Source organism: Periophthalmus magnuspinnatus, chromosome 3 (genome assembly GCF_009829125.3).
Source record: "Periophthalmus magnuspinnatus isolate fPerMag1 chromosome 3, fPerMag1.2.pri, whole genome shotgun sequence".
Classification (NCBI taxonomy): Eukaryota; Metazoa; Chordata; class Actinopteri; order Gobiiformes; family Gobiidae; genus Periophthalmus; species Periophthalmus magnuspinnatus.
Window position 1 is genome coordinate 4544265 of NC_047128.1, and position 22484 is coordinate 4566748.

General features: G+C 41.6%; 1 protein-coding gene across 1 annotated transcript; it reads right to left on the reverse strand.

Moving 5' to 3' along the window:
• Positions 1-9966: 9966 nt before the first annotated feature.
• Positions 9967-22167, reverse strand: LOC117390719 (cell surface A33 antigen-like). The gene is made up of 7 exons (XM_033988523.2): positions 21979-22167; positions 18177-18343; positions 16564-16780; positions 14708-14872; positions 13607-13723; positions 12208-12340; positions 9967-11462 (listed from the first exon to the last, which is right to left on the reverse strand). Exons 1-7 carry the CDS (start codon positions 22016-22018, stop codon positions 11063-11065), a joined length of 1239 nt encoding a protein of 412 aa, XP_033844414.1. The 5' UTR covers positions 22019-22167; the 3' UTR covers positions 9967-11062.
• Positions 22168-22484: the final 317 nt, after the last annotated feature.

Sequence of the window (22484 nt, forward strand, 5' to 3'; positions counted from 1 at the left end):
TATCTTCATTTTATCAGTTAATAATTGCCTATTATTATTATTATTATTATTATTATTATTATTATTATTATTATTATTATTATTATTATTATTATTATTATTATATTTTTATTTTTTCTTTATTTTATGTTGCACAATATCACCAAAACACACTTATTTTTTTTATTTTTCTTTCCTTACAAAGCCAATACAGTCTTCCTCTATTTGACCCAACGATTTTAAACTGTTACTCCACTGCCCTCTTGTGGTTGTTAATAGTAGTGCACCAGTCTTGTGTATTGCATTTGGACACTACAGTCATATAAACAAAGTGTATATGAAGTGTCCTCAAAAACAGACCTGGAGTTGTGTTTTGTTCCATTCACACATGTTTGAGTAACACCAAAGCTCAAAATGCTCTGTTCCACCTTGTGATGTCATGAAGTGGTAGTTTTCAAGTTAACAACTACCCTTTTTTTTTTTTACCTTTAGTTCAGTAGTAGATTGACAATTCCACGTCTGAAATGATCCACATGAGTCTAGAAACAAAGGTGTGTGGAGTTTAAAAACACAGTGGAGCACTTCCTGTATCACCACATGATGACATCACAAGGTGGAACAGAGTGTTTTCAGTTTGAGAGAAAAAGGAGTTTGTGTGTTCAACATGTGCGAATGAAACAAAACACAACTCCAGGTCTGTTTGTGACGAGGAAACAACATCAGAAAACGGTGTAACATGAGCCCTTTCAATATAAAAGCACATTTTTATCTATGTTTTTCATTTTTGTTGTGTTTATTGCTCTGCAGATGGAGTTTCTCAATGTTACCTCACAACAGGACGGCTTGCAGGTAATTCTGGTGCTGCTCTGGGCTCGCTCTAGGAACCTCTCCCCAGTGCTCCGAGGAGAACATTCAGATCCAAAGGAAGACAACTGGAACTGTGCAAAGTCATTTTTTATACTACAGACAAATGTTGATAGTCCCTTAACATTGAGACAACACCAGAAGAGTCTGTACACGTTTATTACTTATCCTGAAATGCTCCACAGTGGCGCTGTTGTTCTACCAGTGGAGGCAGCCCGACAGCGCCATCTGCAGCCCAACTTTTTCAGGACAGTGTTTATTTAATTTATGGGCGTCCTGTTTAAAATACAATACATACAGAAAAAAACAAACAAGTCCATATAATAGTATCCCAGGTGTGTGAGAGTATTTAGGCCCCCTCGTCCCGGTTTAAAGTCCCGTGGGCACGTTTCTGTCTTCCTATCGCCTCCTTAGTCCAGCGACGATGTTTGCCGTCCTCTGTCCCAGTGACGTTTGTTCCGTCTCAGTCCATGATGTGGTTCTGGGTGGATGTTTTTACTCTCACACCTGGAATACTGCCCTGAAGAAGTCGGACTGCAGATGGCGCTGTTGTCCTGCCTCCACTGGTAGGAATACAGCGCCAAAACCTGCACTCCACAACTACAGATGTAATGAATTCGATACTAACCGTGTTCTTGAACATGAGCACTGACCACGTCACGATGACCAGAGACGGCTTGGACGCAAAACTCTCGAACTGACACGGGACGGAGATGTTGTCCCCTTTGTGATACTGGTACTGTTTTTGGGGGATTGTCACAAGTATGGCACCGACACCTGAAATAACGGTAAACAGTCAGATTTTTATATACCGTATTTTCCAGACAATAAATCAATTTTTTTTCCCATAGTTTGTCCAGGGGTGGGACTTATACTCAGGTGCGACTTATATGTGAAATATGTTTTTTTTTTTTTTTTTTCATTATTATGCATTTTTTGACTGGTGCGACTTATACTCCAGTAAATACAGTAGTGCTTTTCCACCTTCAAAGGGACTGCAAAAAAATACAAGCTTTTGTGAAAAATGAATTTGAGACATTGTGAAGTCAGCGTCTTGTTCTTAAAGGTCCTGTATTAGAGAAAATGTACTCCTGTAGCTTTAATCTATTAATAAACATTCAATTAATCTTCTCTTATATGGAAATTGAACGAGTGACCAAATTCTTAGGTATTTATATTTATATTGATGAAAAACTTAATTGGAAAGTGCACATTACTGTTCTTCAGACAAATTAGCCAAAACTGCTGCTATAATGAGTAAAATGAGTCAGGTTTCACTTAAATTATTGTACAATAGTCTATTTCAACCATATTTGAATTATTGTGTAGAAATTTGGGGTAATACTTATAAATCTAATATAAAATCTATTTTTCTACACCAAAAAAAGGTCGTTAGAATAGTTCACCAACAAATCCTATTTTTGTTCATTTAAAACTTGTAAAATAGTTTGATCTTGTTGATTTAAGCACAGTCGTAATGACGTATATGGCGGATAATCATAAGCTCCGCCCCTTGTTTACAGATGTTATTCAAACAGAGAAAAGATCAATATCATCTTAAACAAACAGGTTTATTCAAAAAAGTAAGACTAGAACCAGTAAAAACCGTCATTGTACTGCATTTGTGTTCGAGGGGTCAGTGTGTGGAACAACCTGGATGATAAATTAAAAAGCTCCTACACAATAAAAGCATTTCAAAAGAGGTACAGTATAAAACATGACTTTTTGAACATTACAGGACTCAGGACTGATCCATGTGAAGTGTCGTGGTTTGTGGTTTTTCTTTTGTTACATATTGAGTCACTTCTTGCAGAACTGATGCTGCTTTTCTTGGAATTCTTGTGCGTTATTATTATTAAAAAGGTTTGGTCATTATAAGTACATTTTACTTCAGCTTAAACCCTTTCGGTCATGATAGAAATGTTACGTACAATCTTATACAAGTGAATAATGTTTTATTTTGAATGTAATGACCCAATAAAATACTTAAATGATCCACGTTAGAACATTGTTAGAGCATCAAAAACAGACCTGGCGTTGTGTTTTGTTTCATTCACACATGTTTGAGTAACACTATTATTAGGCTGTAACATCTACAAAGCTCAAAATGCTCTGTTCCACCTTGTGATGTCATCAAGTGGTAGTTTTCAACCATTTTAACAGCTCCTTTTACCTTTAGTTCAGTCGAGATAAGTGGCAATTCCAGAAGCTGAAATGATCCAAATGATTCTAGAAATGAAGGTGTGTGGAGTTTAAAAACACAGTGGAGCACTTCCTGTATCACCACATGATGACATCACAAGGTGGAACAGAGTGTTTTCAGTTTGAGAGAAGAACTCAGCCTGAATCTGCAGGTTTGTTTGTGTGTTAAACATGTGAGAATGAAACAAAAAAACACAACTCCAGGCCTGTTTGTGACGAGGAAACAATATCAGAACAACATCTCCATGGAGATAAATGAGTTTAATGTCATATTGTGTAACATTCCAGACAAAGCAATAGTATCTTCGCGGAGGCGAGCGAATGGCAAACCTGACATAAAAGTTGCATAGTGCGTCTTTAAAACAGAAACACATTAATGAACGTGTGAAAGTCTGAAGCAGCTGTTTATTTTATTTATACTGTCACATTTCACTGCCTATCTTTCTATTGCTTGTGTCTCTATGGTTCTCATCTCTGATACCTGTTGATCATTCTTAATTCAGTCATAATTTGCACATTTTAAATCATAATATTAATCTAAAACACATGTGTCAAACTCAAGGCCCGTGGGCCAAATGCGGCCCGCCATGTCATTTCATGTGGCCCGCGACAAAGTAAATTAAAAGGTCTGACTGTCTTAAAATGTCAGTTTATCATTAGATACACAGTTACACAGCCATTTTTTTTATGCCTATGCAAATCCATGTGCAATATTTGTAAGTTGAATAAGCAATAAATATAGAAAGTTAATTAACAAGATTAAAAAGTAGTTGCATTTATTTTAGATTATATTTGGTTACATTTAGTGACATCTTAGTTACATCCGGCCCTTCGAGAGCGACCATTTTGTTGACGTGGCCCTCTGTGACAATGAGTTTGACGCCCCTGATCTAAAATGACTTAATAAAAGAAACATCGCCATAAAAATGTGCACCAAAATGACTCAAAATGTGCACCAAAATGACTCAATGCTCCCGAATCCTACGAGTATCAGCGATTAAGAAAATAAAACTGAAGATGAATGAATAAAACTCACCAAAAACGACTGAAGTGAAAATATAAATGCCAAGCAGATCCATGACTTTAATTTATTTATTTCTCCGTCAGAGTCAAAAGCAGAACTGCAACGACGACATGATGAATGGGGAAGTCGTCTGCAGCTGGACGAGGTCTGACCACTGACACCAGAACCGACGCGTTCTACATGTGGCCTACAGTCTGTTTTTAGGATCACAAGTTACTACATTACCTGGAATGTCCCACAGTATGGCATTAAGCTAATCTATTCTGCATGTATTCAATCACAAGCTTTTATTACCTTGAAAAAAACATGCATTCTTAACGTGAGCAGGACCGCCACTCCATAGATCTGACCCGTAACATGTCTCCGTGAAGACAGATCTAAGTTTAATGCCTTACTGTGAAACATTATATTTAACTTTTTACAAAACCTTTCCCCCCCCCCCCCCCAGTTTGCCCATTTTTTTAGGTTTAAAATGTTACTTCCTGGTTGGAATCATGACATCACACTGTTGCACTGTTACCTAGCAACCAACACCGGGTCCGGACTCCTCTAATGTCACAGAAATTATTGTTTGACAATAAAAATATAAAATAAAACTAATTTATTTTTGTTGAAATGATGTTTCAGAACAAATGTGTTTCTTGTGTAAATTGGGTTAAACTTTTTTAGACAGAATTCTCCCCGTGTGATGTCATCAGTGTGATGTCATCAGTGTGGGACTCTGTAAATAAAACTCTTCCTCTTTTATCCCATCTACTTAAATGTCCCATAATGCACTGCTCTCTGATCTGTTCTAATGTTGTTTCCTCATCACAGACCTGGAGTTGTGTTTTGTTTCGTTCACACATGTTTAACACACAAACCCTGCAGATTTAGGCTGAAAACACTCTGTTCCACCTTGTGATGTCATCATGTGGTGATACAGGAAGTGCTCCACTGTGTTTTTAAACTACACACACCTTCATTTCTAGAATCATTAGGATCATTGCAGCCCTGGAATTGCCACTTATCTCGACTGAACTAAAGGTAAAAGTTAACATGAAAATTACCACTTCATGACATCACCAGGTGGAACAGAGCGTTTTGATCTTTGTAGATGTTACAGACTAATAATAAAGTGTTACTCAAACATGTGTGAATGAAACAAAACACAACTCCAGGTCTGTTTTTAAAGGATGCGCTCACACTGGCCCATTTGAGTAGTGCCCAATAGATCGCCCTAAAGAGCAGTGCGTTTGTCCCGTGTGAGTGGGACATGTCCCGTGTGAGTGGGACATGTCCCGACTGGAGGAGATGAGCCAAAGAGGAAAAACTGTATGAGCAGAGGAGCTCAGAGTTCAGCTTCAGTCTGTGAAACATCTCCTGTCGTCCTCGTCTCCTGTCCTCCTTGTGTCCTGTCGTCTTGTGTCATCCTCGTCTCCTGTCCTCACTTTCTGTCGTCTCTTGTTGTCCTCGTCTCCTGTCGTCCTCATCTCCTATTGTCTGCTGTTGTCCTCCTCTCCTGCCGTCCTCTTCTTCTGTAGTCCCTGTTGTCTCCTGTAGTCCTCGTCTCCTATCGTCCCTGTTGTCCTCGTCTGTTGTCGTCTCCTGTCGTCCTTGTCTCTTGTCATCTCCTGTCATCCCCCTCTCTTGTTGTCTCCTGTCGTCCTTGTCTTCTGTCGTCCTTGTCTCTTGTTGTCTCCTGTCGTCCTTGTCTCCTATCGTCCCTGTTGTCTCCTGTCGTCCTCGTTTCCTGTCGTCCCTGTTGTCTCCTGTCATCCTTGTCTGTTGTCGTCTCCTGTAGTTCTATTCAATTCAATTCAATTCATTTATTTTTGTAACGCCCAAAATCACAACAACAGTTGTCTCGAAGGGCGTTCATGTTTTGGTTGATGGGGGAAACCGGAGTACCCGGAGGAAACCCATCCAGACACGGGGAGAAACATGAAAAACTCCACACAGAAAGGCCTGGTGACCCGGGGATCGAACCAACCTTCTTGCTGTGAGACATGAGTGATGGCACTCAGTCACCGTGCCGCCAAGACACAAAAAACAAAACAACAGGAAGAATCAGACACAACAAGAAAAATCAGACACAACAGGAAAAATCAGACACAACAGGAAAAATCAGACAACATAAGAAATCGGCCAGGAGACCAGACGAGGAGGAGGAGAGCCGGGCGAGGAGGAGGAGAGCCAGGCAAGGAGGAGGTCCAACTGTCATCGGGGCATCTGAAAGAGATACACTCCACAGGGGGAGTGGGACAGGGGACAACATGTGAATAGCATTGCTGATGAGAAAATAGGGCAAAGTAGAGGATAGTGCTCAGGTTGCCATACTTCCCCCAGCTGGTTACTCCTACTGCAGCTTATCTTATCCCGGGTTTTAATAACCCTAACCCCCTCACTAAGTAACCTGGTCATACGCTATACCGAAGAGGAAGGTTTTAAGCCTGGTCTTAAATACAGAGACTGTGGGGGCCTGTTTAACATCAGCAGGGAGTTGATTCCATAGCACAGGAGCTTGGTAACTGAATGCTCTCCCTCCCACTGTACTTTTGGACACTCTAGGAACCACTAATAGTCCTGCATTCTGAGAGCGGAGTGCTCTGTTTGGCTGGTACGGGACAATAGCATCTTGCAGATAGGATGGGGCCATACCGTTTAGGGCTTTGTATGTCAGGAGGAGGACTTTGAATTTGATTCTAAGCTCGACAGGAAGCCAGTGCAGATATTTTAGTACAGGACTGATGTGGTCTCTTCTTTTAGTTCCTGTTAGGACTCTGGCCGCTGCATTTTGGACCAACTGGAGGCTCCTTATAGTACTTTTGGGGCAGGCGGCAAGCAGGGAATTACAGTAATCAAGTCTGGAAGTAACAAATGCATGGATGAGTTTTTCAGCATCGTTTTTAGGTAAAATATTTCTAATTTTAGTTATATTTCGCAGGTGAAAGTATGCGGTTTTACAAGCTAGGTTTATATGGGCTGTGAATGAGAGATTTTGATCAAATAGGACTCCAAGATTTTTTACAGTAGGGCTAGAAGCTATATTCACATTGTCGAGTGAGAATATCTGGTCTGACAGAGAATCTCTTTGACCTTTGGGACCAACGACAATGACCTCTGTTTTTTCAGGATTTAAGAGCAGGTAATTCAAGGTCATCCAGGTTTTAATGTCCTTCACACAGGCACTGAGTTTATCTATTTGATCAGTCTGATTTGGTTTCATTGATAAGTACAGCTGAGTGTCATCAGCGTAGCAGTGAAAATTAATGCCATGTTTTCTGATAATGTTACCCAATGGCAACATATACAGAGTAAATAGGATTGGACCAAGCACAGATCCTTGTGGAACACCACAGGCTACTTTAGAACAGGGAGAGGTGCTCTGGTTTATACTAACAAACTGGTACCTATCTGATAGATAGGATTTAAACCATTTGAGGGCGGTCCCTCTGATTCCAATGTCACATTCTAACCTCTGCAGTAGAATGTTGTGATCAATGGTGTCAAACGCTGCACTGAGGTCCAGTAGGACCAGGACTGAAGCCAGCCCGTTATCAGCAGCTAGTAGTAAATCATTTGTTACTTTAAGCAGTGCAGTCTCTGTGCTGTGGTGAGCTCTGAATCCAGATTGAAATTTTTCAAATATATTATTGTCCTGCAGGTGGCGGCAGAGCTGTTTCACCACCACTCGTTCTAGAATTTTTGAGAGGAAGGGAAGATTAGAGATAGGTCTATAGTTGACTAATTCATCAGGATTTAGGTTAGGTTTTTTCAAAAGGGGTTTAATCACAGCATACTTAAAGGACTGAGGAACGTAGCCATTTTCTAACGACATATTTAATATGTTATGGATGGAATCTATTATTAGGGGGAGGGCTTCTTTGAGGAGTCTGATTGGAATAGGGTCGAGCAAACAGGTTGATGGTTTTGACGACATGATGACTGAGGTAATCTCCACCTCATCAACAGGAGTAAATTTATCTAATATTATTAGAGGATCCATATGGGATATTGGCATTACAGACTGGATTTGCTCAGAGCTGATTTTTGGAGTAGCTTTGTTAATTTTGTCTCTAATGGTTGTGATTTTGTAATCAAAGAAGTGAAGAAAGTCATCACAACTAATGTTCGAGGGGATAAGAGACTCATTAGCAGTGTGGGAGTTTGTCAGCCTGGCTACAGTGCTGAACAAAAATCTGGGGTTATTTTTGTTTACTTCTATTAGATTTGAATAGTATCTAGTTCGGGCTTTCCGCAGAGCGGCCTTATAAGTGAGCAGGCAGAGCTTCCATGCCTTCAGAGACTGCTCAGAGCGCGAGCGGCGCCAAAGCTTCTCTGTGCGTCTTACATGTTGTTTGAGTGTCCTGAGCTGTAACGTGTACCATGGAGCCGGAGGTCTTGGTTTAATGCTTTTCTGTTTTAGCGGAGCTACAACATCGAGAGCAGATTTTAAGGTGAGCATTGTTCTGTCAACCAATCGATCAGTGACAATTGGATTAAAATTATTGCCATTGTCACATGACATATCTTTCAGTAATGGCTCAATAATTTCTTTAAACTCTGTAACCGATTTATCTGATAATGTTCTTTTCATTATAGTTTTTTTCTGTGGGGCTGGATAGTCTTTTAGTATAAATTGAAAGGTAATTAAGAAATGTTCAGAGAGTATAGGGTTTTGAGGAAGGACAATTAGATCATTAATCTCAATACCATAGGTTAGAACGAGATCTAGAGTGTGATTGTGACAGTGAGTCGGCTTATTCACACTCTGGGTGAAACCGATCCCATCCAGGAGTGCACCAAAAGCATTACTGAGGCAATCACTGCCGTTATCTACATGAATGTTGAAATCTCCGACTATAACAATCCTTTCCCAGTTCAAGACTAAACTTGAGATGAAATCAGAAAACTCTGTCAGGAAGTCGGCATATGGACCAGGAGGTCGATAAATTATTATAAATATAACAGCTTTTTGGTTTTTCCAATTGGGGCACGTAATGGAGAGTGCGAGGCTTTCAAAGGAGAGGTAAGTATAGTTGGGTTTGGGGCTGAGAATTAGACTAGAATGAGAGATGACGGCCACACCACCACCTCGACCTGTGCTCCGGGCACTCTGAAAGTTCATGTGACTTGATGGTGTAGATTCGTTTAGTCTAACATAATCATTTTCCTGAAGCCATGTTTCAGTTAGGGCTAACAGATCAATATTAAGGTCGCCAATTAGTTCATTTATTAAAAGAGATTTGGAGGAAAGAGACCTGATGTTTAGTTCTCCTGTCATCTCCTTGTCTCTTGTTGTCTCCTGTCCTTGTCTCCTGTCATCTCCTGTCGTCCTTGTCTCCTGTCATCCTTTTCGCCTGTTGTCCTCGTCTCCTGTCGTCCTCGTCTATTGTCGTCTCCTGTCGCCCTCGTCTCTTGTCGTCCTCCTGTCGTCCTTGTCTCTTATCATCTCCTGTCGTCCTTGTCTCTTGTCGTCTTCTGTCCTTGTCTCCTGTCGTCCTTGTCTCCTGTCGTCCTTGTCTCCTGTCATCTCCTGTCGTCCTTGTCTCCTGTTGTCCTCGTCTTCTGTCGTCCCTGTTGTCTCCTGTCATCCCTGTTGTCTCCTGTCATCCCTGTTGTCTCCTGTCGTCCTCATCTGTTGTCGTCTCCTGTAGTTCTCCTGTCGTCCTTGTCTCTTGTCCTCTCCTGTCGCCCTCGTCTCTTGTCATCTCCTGTCGCCCTCGTCTCTTATCGTCTCCCGTCGCCCTCATCTCTTGTCATCCTCCTGTCGTCCTTGTCTCCTGTCCTCTTGAGTATTAGTGAGTAATAAAACAGAGGAGCACATCTAAAAGTCATTTCTATTGAGATTATTTTTTCTTGTTACGCTGCCCTCTAGTGTTCAAAATTCAAAAAGCAACTCTTCTCTATATTTTCAGGGTGATAAAATATAACTTTATTTCTTTAAAAGTCTTTTTTTTAAATGACAAAGAGCTTAGTTTTATTCAGTTTTATCAGTGGTAACATCTGTTTCTGTAACAGTGTAAAAAGGAACAGAAATCCAGGTGCTTTCCATCAAGCTATTTACAACATCATGACATCATCCAGCCCCAAAGCCCCAAAAATAACAAAAATATCACAAAATATGAACCTGCAGATTTACATTTGAAGCTAACATGTTTATACAGCCAGACAAAACACTGGGACAGTCCTGTACACGGCAGAAGAGTCGCACATGTTTTTACGTATAAAACAACGATAAAAGTAAATTTCACCACATTTCATTACGACACATTTAATTTTGTTCCATGATGTTCCTTAAAAAGATCTTTTATTATAATGGCAGGTCACAGACTGAGTGTGACGTCACCACAGCGTTCAGTCCAAATGAAAGAGCCAATCAGGAGCGAGGCTGTTGAAGGTCACGCCCCTTATGCGCTTAGCAACGACGTCAATCAAACCTGTCGCTAATCATGGAAAACATATTTCAAAATAATGAAATAAAAACCCCAGGATCATGTAGATGGTTAATATGAACATTTAAGACCAAAATGATGAGTCTGACAGTAGCAGGTACAGAGAGAGGGGTGACCATTTTTCCATGTAAAGTGAATTGAGATTAAAGTGAGTCGATGGAGCTGAAGTGCCCGTTCATCTCCCTGAAACGCGGCGGTGAGCGCATTAGCTGTGCCCATTTATATGTACAGTCTATCAATCCTCCTGGTTAACAACATAATGAAAACAAAAAAACAAGTGAACAATGAATCAAACATGAATCAAACATGAATCAAACATGAATCAAACATTGAGGCTTTGTAGTATCAGGGTCACGTGGCGTCCTGGAGGCCACAGTCACCTGATCCACACGCCTGTATGTACAGTGAGTCCGAGCGGCTCCTCTGTCGTGTGGTGGCTCAGAGCCGTCGTGACCTCCGTCTGCAGTGGGACATCTTTAGTTTCTTTGAGGCGCAATCACAGATTTGGCTGGAGTTAAATGACTACAGTCTTACACAGAGTTACCTGTAGGTGGCTTTAGTCGTCGTAGTCTCGTCTCGGAGGTTTGTTTGCAGGAGGCGCGGGTCTGTCGTCGTACTCCTCATCATCATAGCGACGGTCTCGGCTGTCATAGCGACGGTCATCGTCATAGCGACGGTCTCTGCGGTCATCATCATAACGGCGGTCTCTGCGGTCATTGTCATATCGATCCCGGCGGTCATAGTCACTGCGGTGGTCATCGTAGTCGCTGCGTCGTTCAGTGTAGTCGCTACGGCGATCGTCGTAGTCGCTACGGGGGTCGTCATAGTCGCTGTGGCGGTCGTCGTGGTCGCGGTGCTCCCTGGTGTCTCGCTCGTTGCGCTCGTCGTCTCGAGCTGCACGATGCTCGCCATTCTCAGTGGGCTCTTTGTCGTGGTAGTCCTCCGCCTCCACCCTCCTGGTCACACATGAACAGAGTCAGAGCCAGATATGGGACGATTATCCCGACCAGAATAACGACGATTAACGATTATATCACCAGATGACACTTTAAAAATGTTCTGTGTGTGAATAACTACACTTTTAATTTTATGAATAGGTTCCATATTTAAACATCTGTTATAGTTTGTACTTTGTCATAAGTGAAAACAGCAGTGATACAGGAGATCATCAGGAGAAGTCGATTATCTTTGTTGGCGATTATCACGATTATATAAAGAGCCATGAATGATTACGGTCAAGCCTTTTTCTCACGATAAGCGATATTAATTTTTATCGTTCCATCCCTGGACAGAGCTCTGGTATCACTGTGATACTGTGGGTCTGGAGGATCTGTGTGTACTTACTCCAGTGTGTGTGGAGGATCTGGGTGTACTTACTCCAGTGTGTGTGGAGGATCTGTGTGTACTTCAGTGTGTGTGGAGGATCTGTGTGTACTTACTCCAGTGTGTGTGGAGGACCTGCGTGTACTTACTCCAGTGTGTGTGGAGTATCTTGTGTACTTACTCCAGTGTGTGTGGAGGATCTGTGTGTACTTACTCCAGTGTGTGTGGAGGATCTGCGTGTACTTACTCCAGTGTGTGTGGAGTATCTTGTGTACTTACTCCAGTGTGTGTGGAGGATCTGTGTGTACTTACTCCAGTGTGTGTGGAGCATCTGTGTGTACTTACCCCAGTGTGTGTGGAGGACCTGCGTCTACTTACCCCATGGTGTACTCCTCGTCCTTGTCCTTCTTCTTGCAGCAGCAGCAGTAGACGATGATGATGATGATCAAGAGGGCGGCCACCACTCCGGCAATGATCCCAGCCGTCTGCCCCACAGAGCCCAACATCGACGCTGTTAACCCACAAGGAGGCGCACTGTTAGTACCAAGTACTTTTAATCAGGAAGAGCATTGACCACTGCCCCTGTAGATTTATGGAGAAAATGTCCAAAATCGTCCCTACGTATCGACCCAAAAATCGCTCATCAGTTGCTCTGGTTTGTAAACAATCAGCATCGATCATGAAAACAAAACATTTTGTCTAGTAACAGATTTATCTTTGGCTTTTACTACAACTCCAGGTCTGTTTTTGAGGAGGTAACAACATTTAAACACGTCTTAAAGCTCACGAGAGTCACTTTTGTGTAATATAAGACATTTACCAATAAAGCCCCCCTGCATGTGTTTGTTGTAAACTGCAGAAGAAGTCCGGATTTTTACCTATGACGACACAATCCAGGCAAAATGCAAATCGAGCATATTTAAGCGCTCAGAGAAGACGATAAATGGACTAATGAAACCAGAGTGAAGGAAGCAAAATACAACTCCAAGTAAATATTTTATGAGGAGACACAATACAACATGGTTAAAAACTCAACTAAATTTTACATTATTATATCGGTCCGATTTTTTGTTTCATTTGTGCCAATAAAACTACGTGACGCTGCAGAATCCCACATGTATCACCGATTAAGAAAAATAAAACTGGAGAACGAAGTAAGCACAAATAACAGATCTGTTAAAATAACTGGAAGGTCCTGCTGTTTAGAGCTGCCTCGAGTTGGACTAGTGGCCACTCATTGGTACTACAACGAAAAAATCCCTCCTGCCCAGAAGCGATTTATCGAAATTTAACCAAAAACTGCTCGTGTTTGGCTGACAGGGCATCTACAACTTCCACAAAGGTCCAGATTTGTGGTGATTTTTACATATTTTCAGACTTCGGTTATGCTCTATGTCACTCTAACTAAGCTCAAGCTCTGATTGGTTCGAGCGGTCACATGGTACGACATGAACGAGCCTGTGAGCGACGTGAACGAGCCAAACTGTCACGAACGAGCCGCAGGTTTAGAACATGGACCAGAAGCTCCTGAAGCACAAACATTAGCATTTATAGTTCATTTATTATTATCCCCTTACCTCCCTTGCAATCTTCCCATCTCCCCAATCTCCCAATCTCCCATCTTTAGGACCGGGACTTGTCGGTGGAGGTGAAAACAGGGGTAGGTTGGAGCAATAAAATATAAAAATGACTTAAACATGCACTCTAAAAACAACTAAATGAGAAGGGAACAACTATAACGTGGTCGTGTTGTGTAACGGCGTCTCGAGATCCTTACGTGGCATGACGGCGAGCGTGAGGTTGCAGGAGGCGGAGCGGATCTTGTTGGTGGAGGTGCAGATGTAGAATCCAGAGGTGTCTTTGGAAATGTTGTACAGGGACAGGATTCCTCCCTCTGAAAAACACAGAACACGATGAGACAAAGCACGATCTCCAGTGTCTGAACTCGAACAAAGAGTCAATTACACATTGAGAAAGACACAGAAATCACAATTCAACAAATCAAAACGTAAATAATCATCGTAAAATTAACTTTAAAAGAGAGGCAAACTCAAAGGATGATCCCCCATGTGTAGTCCTGGTTTAGTCCTGGTTTGGTCCTGGTTTCAGTCCTGGGTTTAGTCCTGGTTTACTTCTAGTTTAGTCCTGGTTTAGTCGAGGTTCAGTCCTGGTTTAGTCGTGGCTCAGTCCTGGTTTAGTTCTAGTTTAGTCCTGGTTTAGTTCTGCTTTAGACATGGTTTAGTTCTGGTTTAGTCCTGGTTTAGTGCAGGTTTAGTCCTGGGTTAGTCCTGGGTTATTCCTGGTTTAGTCCTTGTTTAGTCCTGGTTTAGTCCTTGTTTAGTGCAGGTTTAGCTCTGGTTTAGTCATGGTTTAGTCCAGGTTTAATCCTGGTTTAGTTCTAGTTTAGTTATGGTTTAGTCCTGGTTCAGTCAAGGTTTAGCTCTGGTTTAGTCCTGGTTTAGTCCTGCTTTAGTCCTGTTTTAGCTCTGGTTTAGCCCTGGTTTAGTCCTGGATTAGTCCTGTTTTAGCTCTGGTTTAGTCCTGGTTTAGTCCTGGTTTAGCCCTGGTTTAGTCCTGTTTTAGGACTCTTCCTCCAGCTCCTCTGGTGGAACCCTGAGTGGTTCCCAGTCCATCTGAGAGACACAGTCCCTTTTGTCCTGGGTCTTTTCTCAAACAACAATGAAAAATACTTTTACTTTTCAGTTGTTGTTAAAAAGCTGTAGTAGAAAGTACAGATACTTCTCTTAAATGTAGTGAAGCAAAAGTAAAAACATCTCCTTTCAAATCTACTCAACTAAAGTAGAGATACCCAACATTTTTACTTCAGTACTTCACTACTTTTCCCTGTTTCCTTTGCCCCTCTGGACCCTATACTCACTGTCTGTGGTCCGTGGCTCGTTCATGCGCGGGACGTTGTTGACGTTCCTGTTCTCCCATTTGTAGGTGGGGGGTGGGGAGCCCTCCTCGGAGCGACAGGTCAGGTTTATGTTCTGGCCGTACTCAGCTCTGCCCTCTACCTTACAGATGGGAGGAGACGGAGCCACTGAGGACGAGAACAACAGAGGTCAGAGCGTTTATCTGAAGACACTACTGGGTTTGCACCAGGATTCAAAATTGAACCAGCAAAGACATCATTTTTGTACTTTTATGCAAGACAAAAATGTGAAATGACTTTAAATGTAATCTTTGTTGTGGGTAAATTCTTCCACAAGTGTAAATTCTTCAAAACCAAACCATCCTTCCTTTTTTATCTGTATCTCTATTAAAAAAAGAAGTACAGAGCATTAATTTGAGTTTCCTGTGTTTTAAAAAAATCTGGAAAAGATGTTCAGAAATCACCAGAAATCACATAACTACAGACTATAAGGTCCGAATGAAGCTCATCGAGGTTAGAGCAGGTATAGGTTTTATTTATTTTTTTATTTTTTAGTAATTAATAGTTTATATCAATACATTCTAACATGAGACCAATCTGCAAAAGGTGCTATATTACACAAAATGGACTCTTGTGAACTTTAAACCATGTTCTAATGCTGTTATGCCCTCAAAAACAGACCTGGAGTTGTGTTTTATTTCATTCACACCCTTTATTATTAGTCTGTTACATCTCCAAATCTCAAAATGCGCTGTTCCACCTTGTGATGTCATCAAGTGGTAGTGGTTTTCAAGTTGATAGCTACTTTTTACTTTTTAGAGATTGGCAATTCCTGTGGCTGAAATTATCCAAATGATTCTAGAAATGAAGGTGTGTGGAGTTTAAAAACACAGTGGAGCACTTCCTGTATCACCACATGATGACATTACAAGGTGGAACAGAGCGTTTTCAGTTTGAGAGAAGAACTCAGCCTAAATCTGCAGTTTGTGAGTTAAACATGTGTGAATGAAACAAAAAAACACAACTCCAGGTCTGTTTGTGACGAGGAAACATTAGAACAGAGACCAGAAAATAGTGTAATATGGGCCCTTTAATTATCATGTACAAAGGCTTAAAGGTACACTATGTAGCTTTTCCAATGGAGGGCAGGTCGCCGCTGTTACCCCTAGCAACCATAACGTTAACAAGTGCCAAAACTCATCTAAAATGCACAAATGTTATGATTAGACTAATAAAAATACATGACATCGCTGTTGTTTTGTTAAATGAAAATTTACATTAGAACAGAGGTCAGAAAATGGCGTAATATGGCCCCTTTAACTATCAAGAACAAAGATTTAAAGCTGCACTACGCAACTTTTCTGGTGGAGGACAGGCTATAGCTGCTACCTAGAAACCTTAACGTAAAAAAAAGAGCCAAAACTTGTCACCTTTGTTTTGCTAAATCAAGCTTTAAACTGCCACACTGGTCTTTTTGTCATTTTGAATAGAATTTTCAGCGGCCATTTTAGAACTCAGAGCTACTTCCTGTATTTTTGTACTTTTCTTCTTCTACTGCCACTTCACTGATTTAAAACTACGATAAACATTTACCACAGTCGTCAGCATGCAAATGTTGGGTTATTTTTTGACTATACAATCAGATTTAAGCCGTCAAAAGTTGAATAAATAACTTTTCTGACTCATTACAGACACAAACTAATGACTAAAGTGTGTCATTCTACTGTTTATTTCCTGCAGCTAATGATTTTGAACAATATTGTAAATTTAGAATAGTTTTTGTGGTTTAAATCTGCTCTTGGGTTTTTGTGTCAGTTTCAAGGTTTACGTGTACATCATCAAAGAGCCGTGAGTCTTACCCAGAACCACCAGTTCCACCGTGTCGGCCGGCGTTCCTTCACCATCTCCGGGTATTTGCAGTCGGCAAACAAAACGCCTGTTATCGTCTAGAGAGATGGAGAAGAGCTTGAGGTTGACCTTTCCAGTTTGAATGTCCACGTCCAGTTTCGCGCGGTTCTCGTAAGCAGCAATGTAGTCCGTCCTGCCGTTGAGTGAGTAATGGGTCAGTATCACCACCTACGGGACAACAACACGAGACACTTATGTCCTGTGTACAGTGGAGCTCCTCATTGGGTTTGCACAATATGTCGCACTTGAATCAAAAAAGTTGGAGCAATATCGTCTGTGAAGAACAAAATATCATGTCTTTTTACTGGAACATGTTTTTGTACCACTTATGGTCCTTTCACACTTTTGGACTTTACTCTTTGGTTTGGTCCAAAGTCCTGGTGTGAATGCTCCGAGGACCGTGGTCTGGACCAAACAACGAGGCCGTGTTTGGGAAAAATGGTGGTCTCGATCTGAAAAGAGGTCTGGTCCAGTGCAGTGTGAATGCAAAGGTTCAAATGCAGGAAGTGATCGATCATGCACAAATGAGCGAGCGGAGGAAGAGCCCAAATGTGAGGAAGAAGTTGCTCAAACGTGAGGAAGAAAGAGCTCAAACTTGAGGAAGAAAGAGCTCAAACGTGAGGAAGAAAGAGCTCAAATGTGAGGAAGAAAGAGCTCAAACATGAGGAAGAAAAAGCTCAAAAGTGAGGAAGATGGTGCTCAAAAGTGAGGAAGATGGTGCTCAAAAGTGAGGAAGAAAGAGCCCAAACTTTGAGGAAGATGGAGCTCAAACTTTGAGGAAGATGGAGCCCAAACGCGAGGAAGAAAAAGTCCAAACGTGAAGAAGAAAGAGCCAAAACGTGAAAAAAGAGCCTAAACGTGACGAAGATGGAGCCCAAACGTGATGAAGAAAAAGTCCAAACGTGAAGAAGAAAGAGCCAAAACGTGAGGAAAAAAGAGCCCAAACATGAGGAAGAAAGAGCCCAAACCTAAGGAAGATGGAGCCCAATCGTGAGGAAGATGGTGTTCAAACATGAGGAAGAAGGAGCCCAAATTTTGAGGAAGATGGAGCCCAATCGTGAGGAAGAAAGAGCCCAAATGTGAGGAAAAAGAAGCTCAAACGTGAGGAAGAAAGAGCCCAAACGTGAGGAAGAAAAAGCCCAAACATGAGGAAGAAAGAGAAAAACATGAGGAAAAAAGAGCCCAAACATGAGGAAGAAAAAGCTCAATCGTGAGGAAGATGAAGCCAAAACGTGAGAAAGAAAGAGCCCAATCATGAGGAAGAAAGAGCTCAATTGTGAGGAAGATGGAGCCCAAACATGAGGAAGAAAGTCCGGTCACCGTCACAAAGGCCCCATCTTTTGTCTGTTTACTTCCCGAAACAAAGAACAAAACTTCTCTAGAACAAAAGCTTCTCTACGCTCCTGTGTGCGTTCTCTGCCCGTGCTCCCATTGTCATGGCGACAGTAGAACCAGCGCCAGGGAAATTCCAATACTGACCCTCAAATATAAACGTCCCATCGCTCAGGTATTTAAAGAGAAGTCGATGTGGTGAATATCGTGACAGGCCTGTGTCGTTACTCACATCGTCTGCTCCGTTGACCCCCTCGGCGGTCCAGGTGACGATGATGAGGCTGGGGTTGGTGATTTTAGACTGAAAAGTGCAGGGAAGAGTGATGTTGTCTCCACGAGCGAACTCATACTTAACCTGAGGGATGACCACAGTGATGCAGCGAACCCCCGAGACGAGAGCTGAGGAAGAGCAGAACATGTTAAAGAAGAGGTGTTAAAGAGAGGGTATTAAAGAGGAGGTGTTAAAGAGGAAGTATTAAAGAGAGGGTATTAAAGAGGAGGTGTTAGAGAGGGTATTAAAGAGGAGGTGTTAAAGAGGAAGTATTAAAGAGAGGGTATTAAAGAGGAGGTGTTAAAGAGAGGGTATTAAAGAGGAGGTGTTAAAGAGGTTTTAAAGAGGAGGTGTTAAAGAGGAAGTATTAAAGAGAGAGTATTAAAGAGGAGGTGTTAAAGAGGAGGTGTTAAGGAGGAGGTGTTAAATAGAGGGTATTAAAGAGGAGGTGTTAAAGAGGAGTGTTAAAGAGAGGGTATTCAAGAGGAGGTGTTAAAGAGGAGGTATTAAAGAGATGTTAAAGAGGAGGTGTTAAAGAGAGGGTGTTAGAGAGGAGGTGTTAAAGAGGAGGTGTTAAATAGAGGGTGTTAAAGAGGAGTGTTAAAGAGAGGGTATTAAAGAGGAGGTGTTAAAGAGAAGGTATTAAAGAGAGGGTATTAAAGAGGTGTTAAAGAGGAGGTATAAAAGAGGAGGTGTTAAAGAGGTTTTAAAGAGGAGGTGTTAAATAGAAGGGTATTAAAGAGGAGGTGTTAAAGAGAGGGTATTAAAGAGGAGGTATTAAAGAAGAGGTGTTAAAGAGGAGGTGTTAAAGAGAGGGTATTAAAGAGGAGGTGTTAAAGAGGTATTAAAGAGGAGGTGTTAAAGAGGAGGTATTAAAGAGGAAGTGTTAAAGAGGAGGTATGAAAGAGGTGTTAAAGAGGAGGTATTAAAGAGGAGGTGTTAAAGAGGAGGTATTAAAGAGGAGGTGTTAAAGAGGAGGTATTAAAGAGGAGGTGCTAAAGAGGAGGTATTAAAGAGGAAGTATTAAAGAGGACGTGTTAAAGAGGAGGTATTAAAGAGGTGTTAAAGATGAGGTGTTAAAGAGGAGGTGTTAAGGAGAGGGTATTGAAGAGGAGGTGTTAAAGAGGTGTTAAAGAGGAGGTATTTAAGAGGAGGTGTTAAAGAGGAGGTATTAAAGAGGGTATTAAAGAGGAGGTGTTAAAGAGGAGGTATTAAAGAGGAGGTATTAAAGAGGAGGTGTTAAAGAGGAGGTGTTAAAGAGGAGGTGTTAAAGAGAGCGTTTTAAAGAGGAGGTGTTAAAGAGGAGGTATTAAAGAGGAGGTGTTAAAGAGGATGTGTTAAAGAGAGGGTATTAAAGAGGTGTTAAAGAGGAGGTATTAAAGAGGTGTTAAAGAGAGGGTATTAAAGAGGAGGTGTTAAAGAGGAGGTATTAAACAGGTGTTAAAGAGGTATTAAAGAGGAGTTGTTAAAAAGGAGGTATTAAAGAGGAGGTGTTAAAGAGGAGGTATTAAGAGGAGGCATTAAAGAGGAGGTATTAAAGAGGAGTGTTAAAGAGGAGGTATTAAAGAGGTGTTAAAGAGGAGGTATTAAAGAGGAGGTGTTAAAAAGGAGGTATTTAAGAGGAGTGTTAAAGAGGAGGTATTAAAGAGGAGGTATTAAAGAGGTGTTAAAGAGGAGGTGTTAAAGAGAGGGTATTAAAGAGGTGTTAAAGAGGAGGTGTTAAAGAGAGGGTATTAAAGAGGTGTTAAAGAGGAGGTAATAAAGAGGAGGTGTTAAGGGGGGGTATTAAGAGGAGGTGTTAAAGAGGGGGTATTAAAGAGGAGGTGTTAAAGAGGAGGTATTAAAGAGGAGGTATTAAAGAGGAGGTGTTAAAGAGGAGGTGTTAAAGAGGAGGTGTTAAAGAGAGCGTTTTAAAGAGGAGGTGTTAAAGAGGAGGTATTAAAGAGGAGGTGTTAAAGAGGATGTGTTAAAGAGAGGGTATTAAAGAGGTGTTAAAGAGGAGGTATTAAAGAGGTGTTAAAGAGAGGGTATTAAAGAGGAGGTGTTAAAGAGGAGGTATTAAACAGGTGTTAAAGAGGTATTAAAGAGGAGTTGTTAAAAAGGAGGTATTAAAGAGGAGGTGTTAAAGAGGAGGTATTAAGAGGAGGCATTAAAGAGGAGGTATTAAAGAGGAGTGTTAAAGAGGAGGTATTAAAGAGGTGTTAAAGAGGAGGTATTAAAGAGGAGGTGTTAAAAAGGAGGTATTTAAGAGGAGTGTTAAAGAGGAGGTATTAAAGAGGAGGTATTAAAGAGGTGTTAAAGAGGAGGTGTTAAAGAGAGGGTATTAAAGAGGTGTTAAAGAGGAGGTGTTAAAGAGAGGGTATTAAAGAGGTGTTAAAGAGGAGGTAATAAAGAGGAGGTGTTAAGGGGGGGTATTAAGAGGAGGTGTTAAAGAGGAGGTGTTAAAGAGGAGTGTTAAAGAGGAGGTATTAAAGAGGAGGTGTTAAAAAGGAGGTGTTAAAGAGGAGGTATGAAAGAGGAGGTATTAAAGAGGAGGTGTGAAAGAGGAGGTGTGAAAGAGGAGGTATTAAAGAGGAGGTGTTTACTGTAACACATCAAATATTTAGATCTCCATGTTTCCTTTTATTGTTTTGAGACGTGTTTTTGATGAAGAACAGTGTTAGAACATGGGACAAACATACAGAAATCCACACTTCCTCTTTAACCTGAGCTGTGTCAGATCCTCAGGTGGAGTTTTCTGTGTAAACGTCAGCGACAGATGTGAGGAACTGGTTTATGGTTAATAATATGATTATGAACCATCTCACACTCTGAGGACTTCAGGAACCGGCCACCTGCTGGTGCCCAGAGTCAGCACTAAACCAGGACTAAACCTGGACTAAACCAGAAATAAACATTAACTAAACCAGGACTAAACTGGGACTAAACCTGGACTAAACTAGGACAAAACCAGGATTAACACTGGACTAAAACAGAACTGAACCAGAACTAAACACGGACTATAGTAGGACTAAAGCAGGACTAAACCAAGACAAAACTAGGACTAAACGAGGATTAAACCAGGACTGAACCCAGATTAAACCAGGTCTAGACCAGGGCTAAACCAGGATTAAACTAGGTCTAAAACAGGACTAAACCGGGTTTAAACCAGGACTAAACCAAGACTAAACCAGGGCTAAACCAGGACTAAACCAGGATTAAACGAGGATTAAACATAGACTGAACCAGGATTAAACCAGGTCTAAACCAGGACTAAACCAGTACTAAACAAACACATAAATAAAAAGAGCCAAAACTTTCGGATCCCATGAAAGAGCCGAGAGTCGCATCACTTCACCTCATTGACCCACTAACCCCTCCCGGCCCCACCCAAACCGCTCACAGCCGCCTGTAGAAGTGTTTTCCTCTGCAGTTAATTCTATCAATCTTCATAAATTTACATGATCTCGTGTCTTTTCACTCTCGTGTTATTCTAAAAATGTGAAGTAGAAGCAGAATTTACGCGTAAAAAAAGCGGATATAAGCCAAAAAACACTTAAAACGAGCGAAAAATCGGGTGCATCAGCAAAACTTCAACTCAAACAACTGCTAATGATTTGAAAAAGTCAAAAATATAAAGTAAATGTGGATAAAGATGGTAAAACAGATGGTACAGGCTGTGCTGAGGAGACGCCCGCGGCCTCTGTGTGCCGAGGCGCGCGGACAGGTGTGGCACGCACGGGGCCTCGGTGCGTAAAGGTAGAAATTCAAACGAGACACTCACCCAAACACGCAAAAGTCAACGGAAATATCCACGTCCCCATCGCTGTCGTTTGGTCCAAACGTACAATCTGTAAAAAGGCACAGAAATGAGTTTTATCAGAGCGAACACGGGCAGCTGCAGCCGCCCCAAACGCTCTGGATACGCATCGAAACCTGGAGGCGTCCTGTCACAGATGAGCTGGAAAGGTGCGTCCCGAGCCCTACGTGACTGACAGGCGCTTCAGCCAATCAGGAGGCTCGTTTCTTGGAGCGCAGCGTGACTTGTTCCAACTTGCTTTTTCATAGAATATTCTCGGCATTTTAAGGACAGCCCCAGATTGTGCCAAACGCGCCTACGCATTTGGCACAATTTGGCACAAGGTCTGCGGGTTCTGAGTGAAAGACACATCAGTAGGGCTCCTGTTTGTGTCTTCTAATTACAAAGGAAAACGTAAACAAATGCTGTGCGAATGCTGTACTCGCTGGTTTAACGATTATCCCCGTGCGGACAAGCACAGACAAAGGAAT